The sequence below is a fragment of the Drosophila obscura genome, unplaced genomic scaffold, assembly GCF_018151105.1.
Source record: "Drosophila obscura isolate BZ-5 IFL unplaced genomic scaffold, ASM1815110v1 contig_150, whole genome shotgun sequence".
Taxonomy (NCBI): Eukaryota; Metazoa; Arthropoda; class Insecta; order Diptera; family Drosophilidae; genus Drosophila; species Drosophila obscura.
The window spans coordinates 1,888,473-1,916,004 of NW_024542736.1; the positions used below are offsets into that span (position 1 = coordinate 1,888,473).

Here is a 27,532-nt window from a genome sequence, read left to right on the forward strand (position 1 = left end):
GTTGTTGTTGTTTGTGAATTTTGCGTTTTGTTTTTGAAGTGAGAGTTTTACTTTTCTTTGTTTTTTTTAGTGAGTTTTGCATGCTGTAATCTCAACTGCTGTGGTGTATTCTTGTTGCTGTTGCTGTTGTTATGACAGTTACTGTATATACTTAAGTGTACCGTACTATGTATGCATATATATGTATAGGTTTGTATTCGTATTGCTGTTTGAGTGCTTCGAACAATATGTTTTGATAGCGCGGCACCGGGTGGCTGATCGTGATGCGAACAAAACTTCTCTCACAATCACAATGTGAACGAAATGTTTTGGTAAATGCCAAACGAGTACAAATCAAAAAAACAAACAAACAAACAAACAAATTGTGAACAGAAACAACACGACTGGCTCTACTGGGTAATTAGTTGTGACTAGTGGGATTGCCTAGAAGAATGCAAAACAAATGAAACGAAAAAAAACACATTATGAAAAATGCAACGAAAATTATAAATTAAAATAAAATAAAATAAACAGGTGATTAATTAAATTAATAATTAAATATATAAGTTCCTAAAAGTCTTCAGCTTGCTTGATATGTTGAACTTTGGTAGTACCTTTCGCGAGTTCATGGAACTCGCTGCGATTGTTACTTAATTTATGATTAATTATACATGAGCTGGACAGGTGCTATGTACGTGTAATGTATGTATGTGATATATATGTATGTATGCATGAGGGGGGCAATGTGGGCCACAAAGTCTGAGGTGTATGATTGACTGCACTGCTGCAAGTGTCTGTGTGTGTGTGTGTCGGAAAGTGGTTTTCAGTATGTGTTTGTGTGTGTATCAGTGAAAGGGTTATGAGAATTTGAACGTCGCCGATGAAGTCGCAATGAGGTGGAGGTGCAGGTGGAGGGAGGATGATCTGATCTGATCTTAGAAATCTTATTTAGAATGGGGGCATAACGCATTGGACTAGATGGTATGCATATGATATTTATTATCATTAATCATCTAGAAAATCAGAAAGAGTTGAAAGATAGATATAGTATATGTATATATATATATAGATTAGAAGAGCATAGACTTGACATAGAGTTTGAATGGGAGGAGCACAGTCGCAGATAGTATATGGGGTAGGGTATGGCGTGAACTCTGAGATATATACATAATACATACATAATACATAGATCTATTGGTCGCGGAGACATAACGATTTGTGGAGCGTATTAGTAAGATAAACACAAAAAACATTGAACAGAAACTCAACTTGCAAGGCATTGCATTTGCATAACATTTGAAATGGGGGGGGGGATTTGCTTAGTCTATCAATGAAAACCTTAAACGAAAGGTAGGTAGACCTATCTGAGCCATTGAGTACTGCACTTACCGGCCACAATCTTGCTGACTTGCATCACCTGCTGGGCCAGGATCTGGTTGAGCTGCAGCAAGTGTTCGCGCTGCTTCTTCTCCGCTGTTATTTTGCTCGGCGGCAGGCTCTCGTTCTCCTGTGAAAATACATTTACAAATTACATAAACGATCCATTCAAGCGCTGAGTGTTTAAGCACTTACGTTGCTGCTAAGTGGCGCCTCGGACAGCATCTTCTTAATGGACTCGACCTTCTCCTGGCGACGCTTCTTCTCCTCGGGCGATAGTTCGGGCGTCTGTGGGGGGCATACACAAAACACAAGTAAACAAATGGACTGCAGTCACTTAATTGCGGTACTCACTGTCTCTGGTATGTAACGCTCGGGAATGACTATTTTGTTGGGCGCCAGCAGCAAGTTATCAATGGTATTCTCAGAGATCTTCTCGCCCTGTCCCAGTGCCGAACGCACCACATCGGGGGCATTCATGCGCGGCCGCAGGGCCACCTCCATGTCCAGATCATCGCGTGCTCGCCAGTTTGTGTTCTGCAAGGAACGGGACGACCAGTTAGTGGGAATTCTTTCGGCGAACCATCCATTTGCTACTCACATTGCGATTCATGTCGTTCTCCGCCTGCACCTTCTCCATGGCCTTCTGGTTGACGTTGTTGGGTGCCGTGTAGTGGCGTCGCTTCTCCCGCGGCACTGCCCGTCGATGCTTGTGCGGCGGCGGCACCTTCTCGACAATCTTCTCGGTGTCCTCCGATGCCGAGCCGGCGGACATCTCGTTGATGATCTGGCGAGCGGCCACGCTCTGGAACACCGGCTCGGGGCTGATGTCCGTCAGGCTCTTGTTGAGGCTCTGCAATGAGTCTGTCTTGGTGCGCAGCGCCACCCTGGCACTGTCCCGCGAGGGATTCGCCTGCTGCTGCAGTTGCTTGGCGAAATAGGCATTGGCCAGAGGATTGAGGTGCTCCCGCTCCCGCTGCTGGTGGTGCGCATGGTGATGGTGGCCATTGCTCTGTGGCACTGGCGCAGCTGACGGTGCTGGTGGTGGCGGCGGCTGATGCTCGTAGTTGCTGTTCCTGTCGTAGTCGTAGCTGCCGCTGTAGTGGTGGCCATTCTGCTTCACGGCTCCACCGCCGTTCATGTGGCGACTGTTCCTCGGCTTTGGTGGCTCGCTGTAGTTCCGTGGCAGCGACTTGGAGCGGCTGTGATGTCCGTTGGTCATCTGCTCCTCCATGCTGTGGCCATACAGCTGCTGTTGCTGCTGCTGCTGCTGCTGCCAGCTGCTGCTGTTGCTGGGCGTACTGCTCCTCCTCCAGCACTTGGTCCAGGTTCTGTATGGAGCTGCTGAGGCCACGCTCGCTGCGATCGCGATGACGACGCTCCGACTCGCGCTTCACAATGCGAACCGTTTTGATCTCCTGCTTCTCCAGATTGCTCAGATTGGCAAACGGATTGCTGTCCAGGAAGCCATCGCTGTCCACGCCGCTCATCTCCAGGGCATCGCTGCTGCCGCCGCCGCCCCCGCCGCCATTGTAGCGATTGTAGTCGCTCAGCTTGGCCGAGCTGTTCGTGTCCACATAGAGCGGTGTGGATAGATTGAGGGTCGAGTCGCTGAGGTTCTGGCGACTGCCATTCCACTGCATGCTGGCATCCAGATCGGTCTCCGTCCAGCTGGTCGAGTTGCTGCGCTTCTTGAGGCTGCCATTGCTGGAGCCGCCGCCGCCGCCCCCATTGACGGCTGTCATTTCCTTGTTGCCAATCTCCTGGTACAGACGCGTCGAGTTCTCCGTCAGTTGGCGCACGGCGGAGCTCAGCTCATGGCGCTGTCGCTGCATGTCGCCCACCAGGCACTGCACCCGCTCCAGCTCCGACTGCAGCACGACGGCCGTCTGGTCGCCGCCATTCACATGGGACTCCAGCCCATTGCTGCTGCTGGCACGCGTGGCCTGCACCTTCTGGCGCAGCAGCAGCAGTTCCTGCTCGAGGCGCGCATTGCCGGCCACGGTTTGCTCCAGTTTCTGCAAGACAAGAAGCGGATCAAAGATTAGAGACTGTTCTACAGAGCTTTGGCTGTGGCACATGCAGATGAAGGGCGGCTGGTAGAAGTCTTTTGCATTCAATCGTTTGTCATTGAAACCGAACCAGATCTCACTGTGACCTGTGGGTAGCTACTAGACGAGAAGCTCTCTTTGGAATATATCTTTGGAGTATTAGTTTTTGGTTAGAATGATTTTTTGCATTAGTTACGGAAGCGACATGCGAGGAGGCTCAAGCGGGACGTGAGACAAATAACAACGAGTTACAAGAGCTGCAAAAAACTTCTACTAGGCACCTTGGCTACCTTTGAGTTCTCGGCCAGCAGCTGGTGGACACGCGACAGTTCACGCTCCAGGATGTGCTGCTGCTTCTTGGCCGCCTCCAGTGCCATGGGTGTGGCATTGCTGTCGTGAATGCGCGCCCGCAGTCCGCCCAGGGCCCGCTCCAGGTCCTCCTTGTCACGCTGCAAGCTTTGCAGAATGCCCGACTCCTCCTGCAGCAGCTGATCGAGTTGGTAAAGCTCGCGTACCTTGGCCTGCAAAAACAAATTAAATTACATTAATTAACTGGAATATTCAGCAAATCAAAGGCAAAGTGAAACGCACCTGCAGCTCGGCCTGATTGGGACTGAGACGTTCCCACTGTTTTTGCTCCTCCTGCAGCATCTGGCGCTCCTGCATTCGCTGATTGAACTCCAGGCGATCCAGTGTGGCCGGCTGTGCCCGTCCATTGGCATCGTTGCGGTACAGCGAGCCCAACTTTACCATATTGTCGACCAGATTGACCAGCGGCTTGCTCTTCTCGTACTGCCGCTCCAGGTCAAGCAGGTGCTGCTTCAAGTAGTCCAATCGCTGGATGCTCTCGGCACGGGTCAGACCCTCGGCGCTGCGCAGGCGATTCTGTAGGTGGGGGCAGAGCAAACTGGAGTTAGCAGAGTCAACAGAGTGGCAACGGGTTTAGTTTGAGGTTTAAAGGTAAGCGAGAGGATTAGTCACAGCACCATTGGTTAGTCAGAGATTCCCCCAACCCCCACCCCAACCACCGACAGATAAATAATCATTCGGGTAGCCACCTGAACATCGTGTATGTCGCTGCAGCACTGCTCGATGGCACGGGCTGTCTGGCTGCTCTGGCGTCGCAGCTGTATGAGCAGCAGGACCAACTCCTCGTGGGTGCGGCTCAACAGATCCCCAGCCGACACATCCAAGTTCTGTGGGTTGTGTTCAAATGTTAAGTACTTGGCAGGATGCACCCTCGACTCGCTGGTACATCCATTGCTGCCCCCTGTGCCTGCCCCTTGCCAGGTGTGGCAACTTACCCTTATCTGGCAGCTCGTCTCCCGCTCTAGCATATCGATTTCCGCCCGACTGCCAGCACGTCGCATACGGAACTGCTGCTGCTGCTGTGGCTGCTGTGACTGTGGCTGCTGCGGCGTGGATGTGGCTCCGGCGTAGAGGCCGCGATCCGTTAGCACTGTGGCCTTGGCGTATTTTGTTTCGGCGGCGCTGCCATAGTAGGGAGCAAAGGCCGACTCCTGCTGCCCGTCGGATGGCTCCGGCTTCACCGTCAGATTGCCCATGGGCAAATTGTTAACATTGCGCACCGAAATCGAGGCTACAAGTCGAAGAGAAAACAATTAAATAAATATTTCAGATGGGTTGTGATGGAAGGCGGGGGCTTAAAATAGTTTCAATGCGTGCGCGAAATATTTAGGAAAGCAAACAGTAATCGGTAATCAGTAATCGGTACTCAATAATCGATAATCGGAAATGAATACCCAGCAGTTTGATGAAATATATACATAGGTGCAAATATATATATATTAATTTTGCTTAATTAATTGCTGCCTCAGTTCTTTTTTTAAAGGGCAAACAAATAAACTACAGTCTAAGCTAAAAGCCAAGCGGTAACTGGTAGCTGCTTTTGGTAATTGCTAATTGATAAATGAGTAAATGGGTAAATGGTAAATGATAATTGATTTAACTGCCCACAATAATACCAAATATAATACAATAAAATGTATGTGCATGTATGTGTGTATATCTATACAGCTTGTACGTGTGGCGGTGTGTACTGTGGTGTGTACTGTGGCGGTGTGCTGTTTTGGTGCTTTGTATTTACAAGCGCTTCAATGACTTAATGAGCTATACATATAGAGGATTGATAAAAGTTGAAATTTGCTTACCAGTTGATTAATTAAACAAAACAAAACAAAACAACTATAATGACAACAACAACAACAATAGCAATAGCAACAACAACAACAATGATAATCAACAAACAAAACATCTCTCTGCATAAATAAATATGTGTGCGTGTGTGCCGTGTCTGTGTTCCATGCTGGGGATCTGTGCTTGGCTTCAAAACTAGGTCCAAATGTCAGTGCAAACAAGAGAAGTACACACACACACACACACACACGCAGAGAGAACATGATGAGCAGGCCAAACAAACAACAAAAACTGGACACAACAGTTCTCCGGAACAGAGCAGCACAGCGGAATGCCAAGCCAAACGGAAAACGAAATGTGAAAACTGCGAAAAAGTATTGCATATTTTTAGGCGGGTGCTCCGCTCAGTTGTTATTTCTCGACTTTTGTGCAGCGAAACCCTCAATGGGATTGCCATTGGCATCGTCAGTATTATTATTATTATTGCCACTGCCATTCAGCTGCTGGATGATGGAGCGCACACTGCTGGTCAGCGGCAGATTGGGTTTGGGTCCGCCACTGCTGCTGCTGCTGCTCGCACTGTGTGTGGCTGTGGCTGTGGGTGTCAGAGTAGTTGGCTCCACATTGTGACTTGTTTTCATTAGGCCACTGGACATTGCGTCCCACTGTCGGATATTTTCGCGATCCAGCTCGTTGGATTTGTGCGACAGATTCGAGGCAGTGTCCTCGCGCAGCACCTCGTACACATCCGAATCGGTCTGATCCTGCTGGCTCTGAGCGAACTGAGAACTATTGGCCAACAGCTGCACATACACATCGTGCTCATCGCTGGCCAACTGCTGCTGCAGCTGCTGCGGCTGCTGATGCTGTTGCCTTTGGGTTGGCTTCTGGCTGTCATTCACATAAGTCACCTCACGACTGAGCTTGGACTTGGGTGTGCTGCACACTGGGCCGGCAGTGATCCTATCGAGATCGTCCAAGGAGCGAGCATGCCGCTGCGAGACGCGACGCAGACTCTCACGCCACAGGGTGTCCTCCTCCCAGAGCAGTTCGCCACCTAAAACTGAGAGTTGATTGCCATTATTGCATGCACTTCGTGATGCGCCTCCGCCCGCCGCGTCCTGGGCCAGCAGACTCTGCAGACTTGGCCACACCCACACCATGAACGTCCACACCATCGTTACCGCTATCGCTATGAGGTCCTTCATCCAAGACAAGGCTACCACCAATCGATTTACGAGCGAGATTTGTGTTTTTAGTAGTTGTGAGAAATGAATGGGCTGGGTTTAGTGGATTGCTCTGGCTCTGGCTATGGCTCTGTATCTGCATCTGGATCTGTATGCCACTGCTGCTGGGACTGCCGCTCTCCAGCAGTGGGTGCTCCACTGCCTCACCGCCACCCACCAGCTGCATATTGTTGAGCTTGAGCTGGGCCTGGCCCGCCGCCTTCAGGTTCTTGTTGCTGCTGTAGCTGAGCTTCTCGTTGTTGGCCTTCACGCAGTACAGATTCTTGCTGTCGATGGCCTGGTCCTTCTCCACCAGTGCATCCACATTGAACTGGTGCCGATCGATGGGGTTGTGTATGTGGGCAATGTTCAGGCCATGGGCATGGATGTCCCGCTGATTGTTCAGCGGCAGCGGTGCCGGCAGCTCCGAGTAGTAGTACGGAGCCGACTGCGTCGATATGTTGCTGTTGTTGCGGCTGTGCATGGGCGTGAGGTAGGCAGCCGCTGCCACAGCTGCCACAGCCGCCACAGCCGCAGCGCCGCCCTCGCCCAGCTGCTGGATGGAGTCAGTGGAGGAGAGAAAGTGAATGTTGCCGTAAAAGTGCTGCTCCCCGTCGCCGTCATCTGCATTGCGGAATGTCTTTGGCGGCTTGATGAGATTGGTCAGTATGTCCGCGCCTGCCGCTGCATTCGCATCGTTCAGCAGGTGGCTGGTGGGCGTGGCGTGGCCAGTGTGGCTGGTGCCCGGGGTGTGCTGGTAGGGCAGCAGATCCCTGCCCTGCAGATGGCTCAGGTACGTGTCCAGCTCGTGGCTGCTCAGCGTCTCCTCGAACTGTTCGCTCAGCGACTCAATCTCGCTGATCGACTCCTGGGAGAGCGGCCGCCGCGACCGCTGGCGGTCCAGCTCCGAGTCCGACCGCTGCCTGAACTCCACCCCCGACGACTCGTTCTCGCTGCTGTCCCCCACATAGCGCAGCGGCAGGGAGTTGTTGCTGGGACAGCGGGCCGGCGACGGGCGCTGCTGCTGTCCGCGCTTGCGGTACAGCTCCAGGTCCGAGGAGGTGCGCGACGAGCTGTTGTCCGTCTGGCAGCTGTAGTTCGAGTCGGACAGCGTGCGGGCGTGATGCTGCTTCAGCAGCACCGTGGGCGTGGCCGTGCCTTTGTGGGCTGCCATGGCTGCAGTGCGGGACGGGTTGCCGCCACGAGCCTTGGCAAAGTGATCGGGCAGGGAGAGGCGACTGCACTTGAGCGTGGTGCTGGGATCGACCTTGGACAGGTTGAGCGAGGTGTTGCTGGCATGCAGCTTGGGCAGCTGCTCGTAGGACAGATTCACCTTGCTGTCGCGCCTCTTCACGGTGTCGTAGTGCTCCGAGGAGAATATCTCCTCCGTCTTCAGCTCCTCCATGGGCGGTGGCGAGTCGGGAATGGGCGGCGGTGGCAATATTTCGCTATCCGAGCTCTCCGCATAGTTGTTCAGCGGCGTGGAGGCGCCCAGGTAGTAGGATGCCGGCCTGAAAGTGTCCGACAGGCTGAAACGCGACCGCGAGCGCAGCTTCTTGGCCTCCAGTTGCTGCCGGCTGCTCTCGTCATCCGCGTCCGAACTGTCGCTGGCCAGCGCCAAAGCACTCTTCGCCGGCTTCAGTATATCCGGCATATCCTTGCCCTGCCGCTTCTTGGACTTCTTCTTCAGCGTCTCTGTGCCGCACTTCTTTGCCTTTTTCAGCGTGGAGCGACCGGATGAGCAGTGTGCCTCTTCGGCGGCGGATGCTGCTGCTGCTGCCTTCACCCCCGCCAGCTCCATGTAAACAGGCTCCGCTTTGGTTATTCTGCTGCTGCTGCTGCTGGTGCTGGCAATGCACATGATCTCGTAGTTGTTTCTGCCATCCTCGTCCTGTATGCCCTTGGTCATTTCCACGTAGTGATTCTCCTCCTCCTGCTCCCTGTAGCTGTCGTGGGTGGCCACCAGGCTGAGGATGCCTGGCTGACCCAGTTCCACCTTCTTGGGCGTCATGGGCAGATAGTGGCTCTCATCGAACTGCTGATCCGTGGGCGTAATCGGCTCGTTCACATAAAGCTGCTGCAGTTCCCTATCACTTGGCAGGTCAGTCATGTCAGCAGCCATTGCCTCCTCCTCATCATCGTCATCATCGTCATCCTGCGCCAGGGCCTCGTCAATATCATCGTCTGTGTACTCCTCACAGGCAGTGCTCTCATCCTCATCATCCTCCACTTCATCTGCATAGGCATCGGCAAAGGCTTCGTCATCTGTCTGTATTTCGTCTCTCATTCGAGCTGCATCATCATCATCATCATCATTATCTTCGATGGAGGCCTCTCCAAGTGGAGGCCTGCTCTCTGCCGTTGGCGTTAAATCGTCCTCGTCCTGTTGCTGCTGGTGCTGCTGCTGCTGCTCCTGCTTTTGTGTGGCCTCTTGTTGCTGCTCCTTAAACAGCTTTAGCTGCATCAACATTGGTGTCTCCTCGGGATCATTAATCGCCACACTGCACAGAGACTGTGCCTGTGCCCCTGTCTGTGCCTCTGCCTCTGCCTGGGCTGGGACTGGGACTGGGCTCTGAATTGGCTTGCCAAATTCCATGTTTTCATAGTTGCCGCTGCTGACCAGCTTATTGTTGTATACGGGAACATAATTGGCATTCTGCGGCGACTTGGGCGCTGCTTTCTTTGGCAAAATGGGCACAGGCTGCTGCTCCGCATGCTCCCCATCTATGTCCGCCGGTGGCAATTGCAATTTCAGTTTGGGCCTCTCCTCGGGCCGTTTTGGCTGTACCTGAATAATGGGCGTTCGGCTGGCCTCGTGCACTTTTAGAATGGGTTTTAGATGGAATTTTGCATTGATTTTTGGCGTTATTGTTGGTGTGGCTGTTGGAGTGTTTTCTTCTCCGCTGCCTGTTGGTTTTTGTGTTAAACTGCTTAAATTGTGGCTACTGCTAAGTCTTTCTATTGTTGTTTTGTTCGTTTCTAATGCTATTGCTGTTGTTGCTGCTATTGCTGTTGTTGCTATTGTATTTCGTGTCGTTGTTGTTGTTGTTGTATTTTCATTAGTCGTTGTTGTTTCTGTTTCTGTTGTAGACCTTCCTGCCGCGCTACCATGATACCCTGTATCATCCACAGTCCCATCTGCGTGTTTTATTTGTCGTGCGTTTTGTTTTTTATGTTTTTTTTTGCGAGTTTTCGTTTACATTTACAACATTTACAAATTGAAGAATTGTGTTTTTTTTTTTTTTTGTATGTTTTAAAGAGAGCCAAAATAAATATTTATATTTTATTGTTTTTTTTTTTTTGTTATGTGGAAAAAGAAGAAATATAAAACAAATATTTTTATATTTTGCTGGTTGGCAGAATGTTTTTGTAATTAAATTGAATCAAATGGGTGTTCGATTGCGCTATGATCCCAGTTTGAGTTTTGAGTTTTGAGTTTTGAGTTGAGTTTTACTTTTATTTTTAATTTTTTTTTTTTTTTGGGGTTTAGTGCGAAGTTTACAGCGGCATTTAGTAGTAGAAATACCAAGACCCAGTCATGTATGGAAGCCGAATGAAGACGAAAATGAAATACACTACGCCAGAGATGGAATGTACGAGTATGAATTTATATGTTTTTTTTTTTAGCTGTTTTATACCATTTGCAAAACTAAACCCATGAAAGAAATACAAATAAAATGAAAAAGATACAGATAGAGATAGAGAGAGATTTATAGAGAGAGAGAGATAAAAAGAGAGAGTTGTGACTACATAGCTACTCGTATTTGTTTATGGATTATTCCGTTTTCCATTTTTGTTGAAAGAATAAAAAGAAAATAAAAAATAAAAAAATAGAGTTGAAGCTCGCCAAAATTTACAGACGTTGCCTACTTTCGGGCAGCGTCGCCTTATTATAGTGATTAAAATTCATGGCATTTATCAATCGCATTTTGTTTTAAGTTTCTAGTGTGTGTGTGGGTGTTGTGTGTGTGTTGTATTCTGTGTGTATGCATTTGTGTGCGCACGGCAGGAAGGTTTCTTTTTCTTGTTCAGTTTCGATTTGTTTCGTTTAACTCGATTATTTTTCTTGTTTATTCCATTTAACTCTAATTATTAAATCGTAAAAAATGCAGCAAACAAATTGGGCACCAGCAGCCCCCAAAAATACAAAAGCTCACAAATTATTAACTACATGAAGCAGCTTTCTGTTGTTAAGTGTGGCTGGCGCCTGGGCAGGGCAGGGCAATGGATAAATTAGCATTGAAATGGGGGAAAAAGCTTACTTAAAGTAATGGGTTAATGGGGGAAGGGATTGTTGGTTGGCAAGGTGCAAATCAATGGCAAAAGCAGCAGTAGCAGTAGCAGCTAAAGAGGGCTTTTAATAGTCCTTTGGTAGTCTTAAAGCTCAAAATAGAATGGGCACACAAGCGTTTCCAGGCAAGTGTAAGCCCACGGCTTAGGCATCCCCCGAGCAAGGAATTACGCAACTACAAAGTAGAGGAGCACAAGAGCAGGAGAGCAGAAGCAGTACGGACAACATGCAACTAATTAAAAGCAAAGCAAAATAGTAAATAAAATTAAAGGTAAAAGTAAAAGTAAAGAAGGCAGCACGCTACAGATATAAAGCTAAAGATATACAGCTACGGATATACAGCTACAGATATACAGCTACTGATTTATAGATACAGATACGGAATAGAGACAGATGCAGATGCAGACAGATACAGTCGTAGGACAGACAGAGTGAAAGCAAAGCAACAATGGGGGGAATACGAATACGAATACGATCAAGCTGATGCTGGACTCACCCTCATCGTCCGACGAGTAGCTGTTGTACACTCCGCCGGGTCCCACATTCGCCTGCGTCTCCGATCTGGAACGTTGTATGCCCGCGGCAGCAGGCTGCGCGGTGGCAGAGCCCCCGTTGGCCAGCAGTCCAGCCGTCTTGCCCGCCTGGGGGCCATAGCGAGCGCCACTGGCCACCGCCGTCGAGGACAGCAGAATGTTCGGATTGCTGCCCAGCTTGGACATGGCGGACATGTTGCTGCCGCCCTGCTGCACGCCCTTGCGGGTGAGCGGGGACTGCAGCATGCGCTGCTTCCACTCCAGCAGCCGCTTCATGGACTCCTCGCGCTTGCGTTCCCCATCCTGGGCGTGCTGCGGCGAGGGCACCGCGCCCGATGTGGGCGACGTGGTGGTCGAGTTGCCCGCCGAGTAGTCATCGTCCATGCCGCCGCTGCGCTTCGGCAGACGGGCACTGGCCGAGCGCAGGAACTGCTCGTTCTTGCATATGATCTCCTGCGTGGACATCGACGGCGGGAAAATGGAGCCCGGATGCACATTGAGCGGAGGCAGATCCTCCGAGTGCTGCTGCTGCAGCTGGTTCTGGTGCTGGTGCTGTTGCTGGGGCAGGGCAGAGGCTGAGCGTGCCACCGACCCACAGCCTGCCCCCTGGCTGGCCGAGCGACTCATGCGTGGCATGCTGCTGGCCACGCCACCCTGGGCCTGTGCCTCGGCCAGCAGTTCCTGCCGCTTGTACGCCCGCTCGTAGGGATTCTCGTACCCAATGGTGTTCACGCCGGACCCAAAGTCGCCGCCAGCGGTGCGATAGCTACCCGCCTGCTGTGGCTGTGCCGCGCCAGCTCCTCCTCCACCGCTCTGCAAGTAGAGCGCACTCTTGCGCATCTTCTCCGCGTAGCTGGCCTCCGAGTAGTAGAAGCTGTCCGGGGTGCGATTGATGTCCAGGCTGGACTTGGGTCGCGGAGCACGTCCGCTCTCGTGCTTGCTCTGGGCCACCGCTGCGGCGGCCGCAGCTGCAGCGGCCTCGGCACGCGCCTCATACTCCAGAAAGTCCGCCGAGTGGGGACGCACGATGGCCGCTGCGGAGCGGGCACGCAAGTCCATGGTATTGATTAGCTGATCAGCGTTGGCCTGCGGGTAGGAATATAAAAGCGAAGTAAGAGAGTGAAGAGAAGGGGTTATATAATGGCTGGCAGGGGCTGTTTTTGCATTTTAAACTGCCGCTGGGTGATGGTGATGGGAATTGGCGTGTCGGGGCGTTGTAGGGCAGCTCGTAACTTGTTCGACACTTGGCACAGGCGAAGGCACAGGCACACAGCTGCTTCTGGCCAGGCCCATAAATCATGCACGCGACTCATTTCCTGGCCGTCTTGCTTGGGTTTGGCTTGGGTTTGCTTTTTGCTCTGACCTGACCCACAAAGCAGCTGCTCAAGCTTCTGCTTCTGCTGCTGCTGCTGCCACATAAAGTTGCATTTGAAGGAAATTTGCCGCCGCCCCCTGGCTTGCAGGCCGCGAGTGCAGCGCACAAATGTCTGCAATTTAGCAACCCACTGACACACTAAAGTCCAATTAAAGAGTGCGCGGGCAGCCAGCAAAGTGCTGTGGGTGGTGGGTGGTGGGTGGTGGGGGCGACTCGAGAGGCGTCTGAGGGCGAAACTGAAAGTTTCCAGCAAATACTCTTAGGTATTCTGTTGGCTCTGTTGGCCAACAATGTGAGCCCGGGTATGGCTGGGCTATGCCCGGGGAATGTTGCACTAAAAGGGGCACTTCACGCAGATGGACCTGAAATACCTTTTGATGGAGGAGCTTCCTCTTCGCTGTGCTGTATCATCCGCCGCCGCCGCCGCGCTACGTGGCAGCAGCACAGCAACATAATCAGAATTTATTCCTGCACCGGCAAGGGCAAATAAAAGTGAAATCCTGCTACGTGCTGAGGTGGAATTCCGGGAAAAACTTTCCAACTAGGTCAGAGCCCCTCCCATTGCTGCCCCCCTTTGTGCTGCACTCACAGCTCCTCCATTCACTTGCTGCAATCAGACAACATCAAGTAGCATCGCAGATGATTTGATGGTATGACCTTCGCCCACGCCAACCGCCAACGCCCCCAAGTGCCCCGTAAAGTATCGAATGGATGGGATGGAATGGAAAGGGATGGGATGGATATCAAGTGGCAGGCAATCAGAGACCGTGTGGCTCCACGGAGGTGAAGGTGCAGGTGCAGGACGGAGGCATGCAACATTGATTGCCTTTTGGGGGAGGATTCTTTTGCACTTACCTCCAAGTGATTGGGCGTGTATCGTTGGGGCATGGCCGGCAAATGTTTGCTGCCATCGTAGCTGGGCGGGCTGAGGGGCCGTCGGTAGCTGGCCGCCTCCTGCAGCAGCGCCTCCTGTGCGGACATGGGCACTTGCCCGCCGCCGGCCAACTGCGACATGTTGTAGATATCCTCGTAGTCGGCCGCTGCGGCTGCGGCGGCAAACAGGCGCTGCTGCTTGGAACGCCCGTAGGCATCCGGCGTGCGTCGCTCGGCCTGCAGCAGCTGCTGCTGGGTGGGATAGCCGCCGCCGGCGGCACGCTGCTGTATCAGCTTCGCCATGTACATCTCCCGCTCGCCGTAGATCTCCTCGGCGGCCCGCTGCTGCTGCAGCCGCACAATCTGCTCCTCCATGTCCAGCTGCTGCTGCTGGAACTGCGCCTCCAGGTGATCCAGATTGTACTGCTGCTGCGCCTGCTGCAGCTGCAGCGCGGACGAGACGTGGCCCGTTCTCGTGTCGTAGATGGCATGATGCTGCTGCGGCTGCTGCTGCTGCTGCTGCTGAGATCGTTGCTGTTGTTGGTGCTGCTGCTGCTGATAAAGCTGCTGCGTGGGCGACATCAGGCGGCGACTAGAAGACTGCTGCTGCTGCTGCTGCGGCTGTTGCTGCTGTTGTTGCTGTGGCTGTTCGTTGTGCTCCGGCGATGGGGAGGAGTAGCCGCCGTCGTTGGTGCGACGCGGCTTGGGCGGAGCATTGGCGTAGAGGGGCTGGGCGCCTCCTCCTCCAGTGCTTCCTGCATTGTCCGAGGACGGCGTTGGCTGTCCCTTGCTGGGCTGCGATTGCAGGGTGTGGATGCCCGAGTCCGAGTTCTCCCCACTGTGGTTGAGGGACGAACTCACACTCGGCTCCGATTCACCGCTGCTGGGTGCCTGCATCAGACTGGCCGCCGCCAGGGCTCGCACCCACTGCACCATGGCGTCGGCGCTCTCCGCCGCCAGCCAGTAGGTTCTCATGTTCTGGTGCTCGCACTTGAAGGCAAACTTGCGGTAGATCTTGTCCTCCGGCAGGCAGGCGGACACCCGATACGAGGGCAGCAGCACCGAGCCCAGCAGCTTCTCCTCCTCGGGCCCCTTGTAGTAGTACATGCAGTACTCGGCCAGCACGAACCATCGCTTGCGCCACACCTTGAGGCCATCGGAGCCCTGCTTGTGCAGCCAGCCGGACAGGGTGACGGGCGTGGTGGGCGGCCGCTTGGTAATGGGCGACTTGAGTGCCTGAATGGAGCCCGCGCTCTTCTTGCGATCGAGTGGCGCGTGAGTGGGGCTCTTGGTGGATGTGGATGAGGACTCTTCGGAGCTGGGCGTCGCCTTGGGCTTCACCGTAGATATCTGCGTCTGGCACGCCTGGTTCACCACGTGTCCCGGATGATTCTGTTGGATGTAGACGGTTCCGTGCTCGCTGCCCGGCGTCTGCAGATCCGCTTTATGGCGATGTTGCTGCTGTTGCTGCTGTTGCTGTTGCTGCTGTTGCTGCTGAAGCTGAAGCTGCTGTTGTTGCAACTGCTGCTGCTGCTGGTGGGCATACAGCTGCTCCTGGTAGTGCTTCGGCATCTGTGGTTGCTGCTGTTGCTGCTGCTGCTGCTGTTGTTGCAACTTCAACGGACCCTGCGCTGGCTGATATTGATTCTGCAGATTCAGCGTGGAGGGCGGAGCCCGCTGCTGCTGTTGCAACAATTGTTGCTGCTGTTGCTGCTGCTGCTGAGTAATGGTCGTCATGTTGGACACCATGCTGGGGGACTGACTCATGTGGTAGTGGCCCGTCGGTGGATTGATGGCCTGCCGCATGGCAAACGTTCGCTGCTGCTGGTGCACCGCCTCATTCTGGGTGGCCAACTGGGCGTGCATCTTGGCCTGATGCAGCTGCTGGTACTGTGCCTGCAGCGCCGATATGGGATTGTGCCCGGCCATGGCGTTGCTGGCCTGCAGCCGCCCCGCCGCCGCCAGGTAGGTGCGCTCCGTGGGCGACTGGTAGATCTGCTCGCCGGTGCCGCCGCTGCTCGAGTATGACTGATGATAGGGCGAGCTGTGGGAGCTGCTCGAAGTGCCGCCGCCGTGGCCGTGCTTCATCAGATTGTGGTGCTTCGACTGCGGCTGCAGCTCGATGGGGGAGAGCGGCCCACCGCCGCTGGAGCTGGTGGCCGTGGGCGATTGCTGGTACAGCGCCTGGTGGTAGATGGCCGCCGGCGAGTGGCTGGCCGTGCGGTAATCCACGAGATTCGTTTGGTAGGCCAGCGGCAGCTTCTTCTGCTGCTGTGCCATTATGGCCGCCTCCTGCAGCTGCTGCAGCTTCTTGGCGTCCATGGTGCCGGCCGTGAAGAGCGGTGGCGCCTCCAACCTGCAATGAAACAAAATTAAAATAAAGATAAAAAACCATGAGAGCAATGAGTGCTGCATGTGTGTGTGCTGCGTGTGTGTGTGTGGCTGCTGGGCTTAATTTGCATTCGCGGCCAGGCCGTAATTCGCGAGCGGAAGGCAGTTGCACTCGCGCTCGTCGTCGCGTAATTGGCCGTAATTGATTAACTGCAGACACACGGCTGACCTTGCCATAATTTCGTAGTCATCTCTGGGGGGGAGAATCAACTAACAGAATGAATACTCACCAGTCCCACAGCTGATATATGCAGCCGAACATTTTAGCACTTTTTTGCACGCGTTTGCGTTAATTCAATTAATAATTCAATTGGCCTAATTGCAGCTTTTCTAGTCGCATCGATTGAATTGCAATTTCTTTTCCGTTTTCACCTCCGTTTCAATTCTAGCGATGAGTTTTGATTTTATTATTTGATTGCACGCAAAAACTCAATTAAAACTTTAGACCCCCCTCGACATTAATTGAATTGTTTCACAGTCTTTTTGTCTTTGTCTTTATGTCCCTCTTCGTTGCCTTTCGTGTGATATGTGGATGTGTGTGTGTCTTTGCCTTGGTTTCTGTGTGTGATTTTTGGGGGAATTGCGAATGCAGCTGCCGCCGCCCGAGGGCAAATGGAAACTGTGTGTCCGAATGTGTGTCTATTTTTATTGAGGAAAATACCGCAGATTTAGTCGTCGCAGCTAAAAGGAGAAACGCGGAGCAGCAGAGAGAACGGCAAAGGGCCAAAGAGAACCGCAGTGGGAAATAAAACCGCAAAAAGCCCAGAAAAAAAAAGGAGAAGAACCGCAAAACGAAAGAAAATGTTAAAGAAATTTTCAATTTTAGGCGCAAATCCAACCAGTTATGGGGAACACATTAATTCCATTCGATGGGGCATCGGAAAAACCTCATACATTTCCCGTAGCTTTTCTTAATCCAAAATAAATCATCTCCAAGGCGACACAATTATTTGCCGTTGAAAATATCCATTAACAGCGAGCACGAATTCAGGTTTAATGCCATTATGCCAGCCAGCAGAGGGGAATGGCAGGTCCTGCTCGTAACACGCCATAATTGCGTTATCGAATGCCAGTTTTAATACAATTTAACGTTGACTGTTATGAAATTAATATGCGGATAGCTGCATATGCAATGGGCCATTCGCTTCGAGTCCATTGGCCAAATGAATTATAGATTTTCCTGGTTTAAGCTCTCGCATACTCAGACACACACATGGCGCACATGTGTATGCAGAACCTCCCAGAGATTTTAATAGGGGCATGGCAATGGGTGGCCTGTCGTGCCCTGCCCTGTCCTGCCCTGTCCTGTCCCGGTTTGGCCTGTCAATCCCCGAGCCCTGTCTGGGCTGTGGCACAAAGCATATCTCTTACAACGACAACAGCCATCGAGCTTGGCTCCAATAATAACGACGACGTTTGTGCATTAAAAGCAAAATCCTGTTGAAAATGTAGCACAATAAATAAGCAATTGATCTCACAGCGTTAACAGCAGCTCCTGTTTTCTTTTCCCTTCCCTCATACATATACATATACATATACACACACATGCGCATGCTAGTGTATGTGTTAGCTGGATTTTATCGAAGACTTTGGCCATTAGTTAGTTAGTCAGGGGGGGGGGGGGGCAGGGCAGTGCCTAGACCCATTTCACGCTACAATCAACTTTGCCCAAACAATTTTATAATTGCCTTGCAGCCGGACCACAATTTGTATGGCTTTCAATTAACGCCCGAGCATGGCCAAAAGCGCAATCGTTGAAAGAAAGCAACAGAAAGCAAGAGAAAGCAAGAGGACAGCCAGGAGCCAGGAGCCAGGAATGTACAATAAAATATTGCCATCGGAGTAACAATACAAAATCAATACCGATTAAACGACAAGCAGCCACGTAGCCGCCCAGGACTACGATGGCAAGGGAATGCCTTGGCTCTGGTTTCTTTATTTATTTATTTATGCGGGCTGTGGGCGGCTACACTTCTTGTTAGTGCAACGTTTGGTTGTTTGGTTGTTTGGTTGTTTGGTTGCCCCACTGACAGACGCCGCCGCTAATGTGAGCATGAAAAATTACCACAAAAATATTTTATGCACACAACAAGAAGGGCAGAGTTGGAGATGAATCCTGACCGAGAATGTGCCAAAAAATATGTGCATATAAATGGCCCACATATACACTCGTACATAGTGCATGATTACAGCGAAAGATGATATATGTATGTATGTATGTATGTATGTAGTACTGTATCTGGCACAAAGCCAGCTGAAACTATGACGCTGATGATGACTGGGATGGCATGGCATGGGATAGGATGGGATGGTAATCATGCTGATGGCCATAATGATGTTATTTATATAACAAATTATAATACAGCCGATTAGGGGTCAGCTCTCACTCTCTCTCCTCCCTCCACGGGATATGTGTGTGTGTGTTTACATTACAACTGCGCTCAGCATGGAGCATTATCATTTTTGTTTTCATTTTTGTTTTCGATTGTCTGGACTCAATTACAAATATTTGAAAGCTGTCCGAAATATGGAAATGATAATGACGCGTAAACTAGTTGGTCGAATTTCGATTCATTTAATGGCATTTTTGATTGGCAGCTGGAACATTTTCTGGACAGCAATTTTCCATAATATCGCGCATACGCAGTGTGGAATGCGCTGAAGTTTGAGGGAATTCCATTATTGTGTTTGATGGCACTGTGATATCTATAAATATCTATAATTTTTGCAGGTCATGTCCCATCAAAAGGGTTAATTTCACTGTCGGAATTTTGGCCATAAGCAACTTGATTGAGGTCTAAATGCGAACACGAATTATTGCCAGGCTTTTAGACGTATTTTGAATGGCTTTGCCGCAGTCGCTTTGGGCTTTAATTGTGTGTTACATATGCAACAGACGCTCAGCCGCGATTGTGGGTGTATGAGTATGGGTGTCCACCTGCCAGCTACCTCGTAAGCTAGCCGCGGACTGGCCGCAATGACGTCATTACGAATGGCGGCAAGTGCCACTCAGGGCCAAGAGGGACGACGTCGCGACGTCGTCTGCCAGCCACTCAGCGAGTCATTTCAGTTTGAATTGGCGGCAGTCGGCGCGAGGGAAGCAAGCACAGGCCCACCAACTGGCCAACTTAATTAGTATTGAGACCCGCCGGGGCAGCCAGGGAGTCCGCGACGGGACTCTCCTCTCTCCTCCTTGGACTCTTGTAATATGTTAAGTGCAATTATAAATACTCATCAAGCAACGAATCCAAGTAGTTAAAGCGGCAGCCAAAGAAGTGGGACAATAAATAATGCGAGAAAAGTACAGCAGCAGCTGGAGGGAGGGAGGAAAATCAATAAACAGGAAAAGCAAAAGCAAAAGCTGAAGCAGAAGCAAAGGAAGAGGCAAAGGAAAAGCAACCAAGAAGACAGCAAATATTTGAAGGCATTGCTGAAAGTGTGACAAAGTTTGGGAAATGGAGAAAAGTGGCCCAGGCACACACACACACACACACACACACACACACACACACACATAGATAGATTGTATACACACAAACAGAAAGAGAGAGAGAGAGAGAGAGGGAGAGAGAGAGAGAGAGAAAGAGAGGGAGAGAGACAGATACAGATACTCAGCAGCGACTCGCAAATAAGTTCTTGTAGTTTTTCTTCCATTTTGTTGAAAGCCCCTGGGGTATTTGGCACATCATGACCTTGCCAGTCCTTTTTGTGATGAGTTGTCAATGGGTGCGAATGACCCATAGGAGTGGCTGGCACTTGGGCATATGCTCGTCAGATAAGTATTTTTTGGGGGGCAAAAGTGTTGCATAATATTTGCCCGAGGCCCAAATGGCCAGCAATTTCACCAACAAAAAAAAAAAAAAAAGCAGCATCCGATTCGACCCGCTCACACATCATTTATCGGTGAGCCAATCATTTGTGCGAATAGCTGCTGCTGTGTATATTTATATTTCACTCTCGTATATATTGTTTGGTGTAATTTGCAAATACGCAAAACAATTGAAAGCAATTAAAATCGAATCAATCATTAAATTGAGTGCAATATGCCAATATGCATGTGTTTGTGTGTGTCTGTATGGGGGGGATAATGGTTAATCGCATTCGACTGCAAACTGCCTTTGCGGTGCATTTGTGATGCACACAGGACGCGGGAGACGGGCTGTGTTGCTTGTGCTGCCTGCCATTGAGGATCAAAGTTTTCAAACTCTGCCAAAATCGAGCAATTTGTAAGCAACATTTTGTTTAAATAACATTTATGGCCAGCAGCAGCAGCAACAGCAGCAAAAGCAATTCAAACTTGCCACACACTTGATTTGCCAGACAGGACACTGGAAGAACAACAACAGGCGACGTTTGACGGTTGAAGGTTCGAGCTCCCCTTTCGTACATACCCATCAGCTCTCTCTGGCACTGGCACTGGCCCTGGCACTTGCTCTGGGCCGAAACAACCAAACCAAAACATGCCGAGAAGGAGGTCCCGACAACAAAGCATAAATATTCATGGGAATAGTTAGAGAATGAAAGGGAGCGAGTGAGTGAGTGAGTGAGTGGGGGGGGCTGCCCATGGACAGATGCCTCAATAGAGCATGTGTACATATTGCATGTGGGTCCATCTGTGTATGTATCTGCGTCAACTTCCGCCCAGAATGACACTTGATGATGAAGATTTTGTTGCTTTCACTTTTGCCATTCCCGTGCCCGTCCCGTACCCGTACCCGTTCCCGTTCTCGCAGCTGGTCCGCCTTGATTGGCATAGACGGCAAACGAGTATAGAGACATGCATGCATCATAGGTGGGTGGGTGAATATGTTGGGGCAATACTTTTTATCTGCCTCCATGCCAGCGTCAAGAGCCTGGGCACGTGCTGCGGCGACAGACGACAAAAGGAGCAATGAGAGCAAATGGGAGAGGTGTCAATGCAGCTGGCAGTCAAAATGGCAAACAGCAGCAGCAGCAGCAGCTGTCAGGCATTGGCAAAGGCGAAGGCAGAAGGCTCCTCCACCATTAGGCATGCTCTCGGGTGATTATCATAGGCGGCATACCTCTGTACAGTGTACACACAAGTGAAGGCGCACAAATTGACTAAGCCAGATGAAGCCAAAGTTCAGCATTAGAGAGGACTCAAAGAGAGAGAGAGAGCAAGGGAAGAGGCTGACTAAGTCGTTGAAGAAAATGTCATCAAGCCATCAGCATGAGGCTGTTACGTGTGTGGCAGCCATGGCAGCCAGCCAGAGGAGGATATGCCTAGGCATTCGCTAATGCTCGCTTTCATTGGCGCCTGGCAAAAGTTAAAAATTCAAATGAAGGCATGGCAAGGACATGCTGCAAGCACTGGCAGTGGCACGGGCAAAGAGTTTATCAGGCAAACATGAGTGATGGCAATGGCGGCTGTCATTCATGTTGCATACTAATTTAAATACTTTGCACGCGCAGGAGCAGCCTTCACAGGCAAAGGGATACAGGGGATACAGGCGTACAGGGGCAAGGACAGTGCCAGCAGCAGTGCCAGAGAAGGAAGAAGGCAACACACACCATCACCATCACACATGCGGTGCTGTTACCCATTTCCGCTTCTGGCAGCAGCACAAAAGCCACTCCATCCCCGGCATCTCCGCCATGCCCAGCCATCCCATCATGCCTTCAGGATGTGTGCCATGTTTATAGCCACCATCCCTCTCTCTCTCTCTCTTTCTGGCTATCCCTCTCTGGCCTTATCCCACTCTGCCCTCTCTTCCCACTCTGTCCCTGCCTCCGCCTCTGGTTGTGTGTGGAAACAAAGACAAGCAAAAATATTTTGCCGTTTTTAGTTGTCGCAAAAGTTTGTCCTATGTTTGGCTGTATCTGTGGGAGTGGTACTAGACATGTGTGTGTGTATCTGGGTATGTTTAAGAGCTTTTGTTTATTGTGTATTTGTTTGGCATTTTCTTGCTGTCCGAAAAGAACGTGAGGTAACGAGAGATGGCCAAAAATGGGCACAAAGCAGTTCGAATGCCACGGGGAGAAATTACACGAGAGGCAGTTCTATTATTGTTTTCCGTTTTTCCCAATCCGAATTACATTTGGAAATCAGTACTCCACGCTAATGAAGTGCACTCGATCCTAGCCTCTGTAAATTTAAGCAAGGACACACTGTGCAACCCACTTACAGGCTGGGGATAGCCACGGAAATAAAACACTCTTCACAAATATATTTTCTGGCCCTTCAACCTAGCCTGGCCTCTTCTAGGAGTTTTTATCGACCCACCCATCCACCAACTGTTACACCTAATATCCCGTCCCAGCCCTGCCCTGCCCCGCCCTGCCTCGCCCTGCCCCGTGTGGAATTTTTGTTTTTATTTGTATTGTGTTTCTTTTTGTATGGCTCTAGGATATCGTACATAAATTTGGGTCTGGCTGCCTGGAGGGGACGTCGTCCATTCATGCCCCTCCATTGTATATAAATGCAAATTGTTATTGATTATGCTCCACATAAAACTATAAAAGAAAAGACATACCAACTGTCACAAACATTCTGCTCCACATTCCCGTTCCCATTCGCATTGCCAGAGGAAATACTCGTACTCTGTGCCATAAGAAATTTTGAGCATTTACAATTTTTGACCCAGAACCTTTGATCCTCCTCCGCTCCCTTTTACTCCTTGGGGGAATTTATGTTGAACAAATTCAATAAGAAGGAAGACGGACATACTGACAATACGTACTAGTAAATATCGAACGAGGCAGGGCTGGCAGGACAAACTATTTTCATTTGCACGCCAGTTTAGGCAATAAACTGAAATATTACACATACGCCCCGACAGCCAGAACGGCCTCATGCCTCGTATAACCATAAATTCATTTTGAAATGCACTTTGACTGCTTGACTTTCCGCTCAGCCGAAGACGAAGCCGAAGCCGAAAGTTGAGCCCCTCTGGGAGTATCCCGGGTCATATATTATACAAGACAGACAGAGATAGTGAGAGCGAGAGAGAGTGAGAGGGAACAGGTTGGGCAGGATAGAACCAACGAACGAAGGAAAGAAAGAAGGAGATGGGTAGAATTGACAGCAGGAGCCTGTCATGCAGAGTTTGGCAAACAGTTTGCTTGCGGCTGCAAAACTCAAACAGTTTAGCACAAACTTTTGCCACTGACATTTGGCCCAACAGCAGAAGTTGCCGCTCGCTCCAGCCCCACGGGGCGGCAGGCCCAGCCGCCTCTCCTGTGCTCCCAGCCCCAATCGCTGACGCAGAGACATAATGACTTTTGTAATTACAGCCCGATCACCCAGCGCCCCCCGGCTGCTTGCTCCGCCATGCGATTACCTGCTGAATCGGCGGCTGTCCAACTTTTAATTGCTGATGCATGCAAAATCCAAAATCAGCGAAATCCAAGGAGTAGGCACTACAACAAACCGCAAAACACGCACCAAATTAAGTGCTAGGTGGATTGGGATTGGAGCAGGAAATTCAAGTAAATGCGAGGCGGAGGCTAAGAAGTAGGTTGCGGCTGCGGCTGCAGCTTGCCAGCAGCAGAGACATCCCTGAGTGGCAGCTGATTGCAGTTTCGTGCACTTAACTTGACGCATGCAAATCTAATTTTACATTTAACTCGAAGAGCAGCACAGAAAATTGCGAAATGAATGAGGCGTGGCAGCAGGCAGCAGGCAGGCCGCCGCCGACAAATGCAAAAACTTATTTACTGGTTAAGTCTTGTCTCTGCTTTGCTCTGCTTTGCTCTCTGTTCACTTTTTGCTGCCACAAAATTAGGCAAGGCCATTATGAAATTATGAAAATTATGAAATTATGAAAATTGAAATGCGGCAACGGAGATGTGGCAAAGCATGTGAAAAAGGCAGAGAAAGAGAGCGAGAGCGCGAGCGGGAGACACACACACACAGATTGGTGGGATTGCTGTGAATGAGATGTGCAAATTTCTTTTACACCTGCAAACACCTTCACGGGTGTACATTCCAGCTCACAAATTATTTAAATTCAGTGGAAATGAATTTTCTTGGAAATCTTTTGCCTATAGATTTTGGCATTACGTGGCTGCTGCTGAATGTTTAACTAACATCAAGAAAGTTTGTTTGCAAATGGGATATAAATATTTTAGCAATTCTTTTTCCCACAGATCAAAAATCTCTGCCAGCAAATGAATGAAATAAAAATTATATACAAATATAAATAATATATTTTCAGCTAATATTAAATGGGAAACAGTTGCTGCTTCTTTACCGCAGGAAGCTTAAATAAAATACCTGCATTAAAAGCCAAGGCTTACGCAGAGTTTCTTAACTTTTGAGCCACTCACAGGTGGACACTGGAAAAGTTTCGTGAAACTTCAGAGCCCAAAACGAGAACCGCAAAGACCAAAAGCCGATTCATCTGCTGTGCGTTGGGTTCGCTTTGGCATAGAGTGCTTTTAAATTTCCATTCGAACGGTACAACTCTGCGCTCTGCGCTTTGCGCTCTGTGCTCTGGGCACATTCGGATCCATGGGAGCGATATCGAGGGGAGTTTAATTAAATAAACCGTAGTAAACCGCTGCACAGGCTTTTCATTCAATTTGCCATCGAATCCAGGCTCGCTGCCACTGCCACAGCCACTGGCTGTGTACCATTTGCCGGGCCCCCCCTGCCCACAGTCAACAGAACTTTTACGGGCGCCAATTAGTCGAATTAATGCTTAAATTTGATTTGTATTAAGCGCTCGAACAGTTGCCCAGTGGCTCTCCCGCTTGTCCGGCTGTCCTGCTGTCCGGCTGCCCACCCATGTGCATCATGACAAACTAGGCACAAGTGAAGTGGGACAGTGGGGCACTGGGCACAATGTCCTTGCCACAGCGCAATGTTGTTGCCCGTCTCGTTAATATGCATGAGACATCACGGGAATGGCGAATATGTAGTTACATTTTTGAACTAACTTATTCATTAGATACGACGAGGCGAGCCGACAAGTAGTCTCCTTCCAGATCCTGTATGTGTGTGGGGGTGGGCAGGACAGGCTAAATTATTCGCTTTCAGGCATAATAAATTGCTTTAAAAAGGAGCCGCCAACAAAGCTGCCAAAGATAGCACAACTTGGCAACAATTTAGTTGCCTTTTGTCCTCGTTGTTGCCACATTCTGCAGGTGCTGGCTGCTTTGTATTTCCAGCACACTCACACGACACACACACAGATAGCACCCCACTCATGTGTGTGTGTGTGTGTGTGTTAGTCGCAGTCGCCGAAAAAAAAAAAGTAGCAAAGGATTTACAAACAGCAAAGAGAGAAAGATGGAGGGCACAGGATGAACAAGATGAAAAAGTGTTACTTTGTGTCAAAAGAAAGGCGCGTAGGAGGCGCCCAGAACTTGATGTGGGCCCCCCTACACCCCCTCCCCCCCCAGCGCACGGAGCAGTCGCCAAACTTTAGTGTCTGTGCCCAGTGGACGATGAAAATGTGAAGCTAAAGGTGGACACGGATACGGGGCCAGAACCTGGCACTGGCACAGACACTGGGCTGTGGGCTGTGGGCTCGGCTTCACATGGAACGACTGCGACTACGACTACGATTGCGAGACTCCGAGAACGATGACGACGACGACGACGACGACCAGAGCTGGGTCTTCGGTAGTCGCTCCGTTTCTGGCACATAATCATTTACATAATATACGTGAGCACAATCGGCACACAACCACAAACGAACAGCCAGAGGAGGAACAGCGGACCAAAGCAAAGCACTGGCTGACTGGCTGGCTGACTGGCTGGCGCACACTTTGCCAGGATAATTTCACTCTCACAGGACGCGCTTTTTGCTTTTTTCGTTTTTCGTTTATCGTTTTATATATACATATATATATATTTTTTTTTGTGCAATTTCTTTCTGTGTGTGTGTGTGTGTATTCTCGAGTATATACAAAAAATATTGTTTCGTTTATGTAACCGTCGGCCGCGCACATTTTCTAATTCATTTTACTTTTAGGATTTCGCGTGGCTCTCGATGTGGAGCCTCTTTCCCACACTCTTCTTCCACCCCAAACACCGCCGCCCCCCCTCCGAAAACCAACGGTTTTGCGTTGCCAACTGAGCGACGAGCGAGCGCGCGCCTTGCCAACGTTCTGCCGCGTTCTGTTTCTGGCCAAGTTCGTGGGTAGACTGAAGAAAAATATATGGCTGGTTGCGACCACGTTCCCACGGCCAGGCGTTCGTTCGGCAAAAAGGACACCCGGCGAGGCACAGGGAGGAGGGAGGGGCTGAGTGAAAGCTGCACTTCGGCAAAGCTCGGCGAAAGCTTCGTGGGTTGTTTGTAGAGTTGCAAGGAAGGAGCTGCCTCGTCTCAGAGTGGAATGAGCTTTCTTTCTGTATAGAGTTGCCCGAGGATTTTCCACTCAAATTGCTTTGAGGAAAAGCTCGGAAAACTCACATGGCGCCCGCATGCCACCACATCGTATAATCCCCCTAAACTCCCCCTCAGCGCGCAGGGGGGGGAGCGCAAAAAAAGCATCAAAGTTGAAGCTTTTATTTCTAATTTAGTCAAAGCAACTAAGCGAAAAGTAGCAGCAGCATAAAAATGAATTATGAACAGAGATATTCTAACAAAGTTTCCGCTTCAGTCTGCAGTCGCGCCAAAAATCGCTTGGGGCGATGTTTCGTCTCAGTTTGTTTGCTTTTTGTGAGGGAAGCGCGTGCGAGGTCATAAAAATCGGTGTTAATATCAATAATCTAAGCCAAACCCCTCCACTCCCCCCACTAGTGCCCCACTCCACTGTCTGTGGCTGTCTGCTTTAATTATCATAGGAGCGCATGCGAGGCCAATTAACCGAAACGAACCGTGCCGTAGCGTACCGTACCGTACCTAGTCGGGCTAATAACTCAAGCCAACTCACCTCTGGTCTGATCTGATCTGATGTGCTCTGCTCTGGGGGGGTTAGGTTACGTGTGTGAGTGTGTGTGAGCCAATCACAGTTCAGGCGCTGCTCCGTGGCCCAGCCATCATCGAGAACTGCAAAGAGAGAGAGAGAGAGAGTGGAGAAAGAGTATTCATTAGTATGCAGACGGTAGAGTTCGAAGGGGAGCAGCCAGCAAACAACTGGGAAATCGTGTAAAAAACGCGTATGTCAATTAAAAGCCTATAACAAAAGCAACAACTGTGTGTGCCCCAGCGACAAATGCTACACGGTACACGACGAACCTCTGGCCAAGAGGCACAAATCAGCAGCTCTGTGGGGGCGGGGGCGGGGGCGGGGGCCTTCCACTACTAACACACAAATCGTTGCACGCAAATGCAAAGCGTTGGGCGGGAAGAGAATTTGAATTGGCA

At 50.5% G+C, this 27,532-nt stretch overlaps 1 protein-coding gene across 1 annotated transcript; it reads right to left on the minus strand.

The window, feature by feature from the left end:
* LOC111064793 lies at positions 1–26,351 on the minus strand. Its single transcript, XM_041591731.1, is given in 16 exon segments — positions 1–423; positions 1,369–1,486; positions 1,552–1,644; positions 1,711–1,893; positions 1,958–2,626; positions 2,628–3,374; positions 3,698–3,922; positions 3,999–4,292; positions 4,712–5,007; positions 6,004–6,128; positions 6,183–6,669; positions 6,719–9,928; positions 11,578–12,700; positions 13,845–16,218; positions 16,484–16,638; positions 26,189–26,351. Coding segments are annotated over 15 exon segments (9,999 nt in total). The 5' UTR covers positions 16,516–16,638; positions 26,189–26,351; the 3' UTR covers positions 1–400.
* Between the last annotated feature and the right edge of the window lie 1,181 nt (positions 26,352–27,532).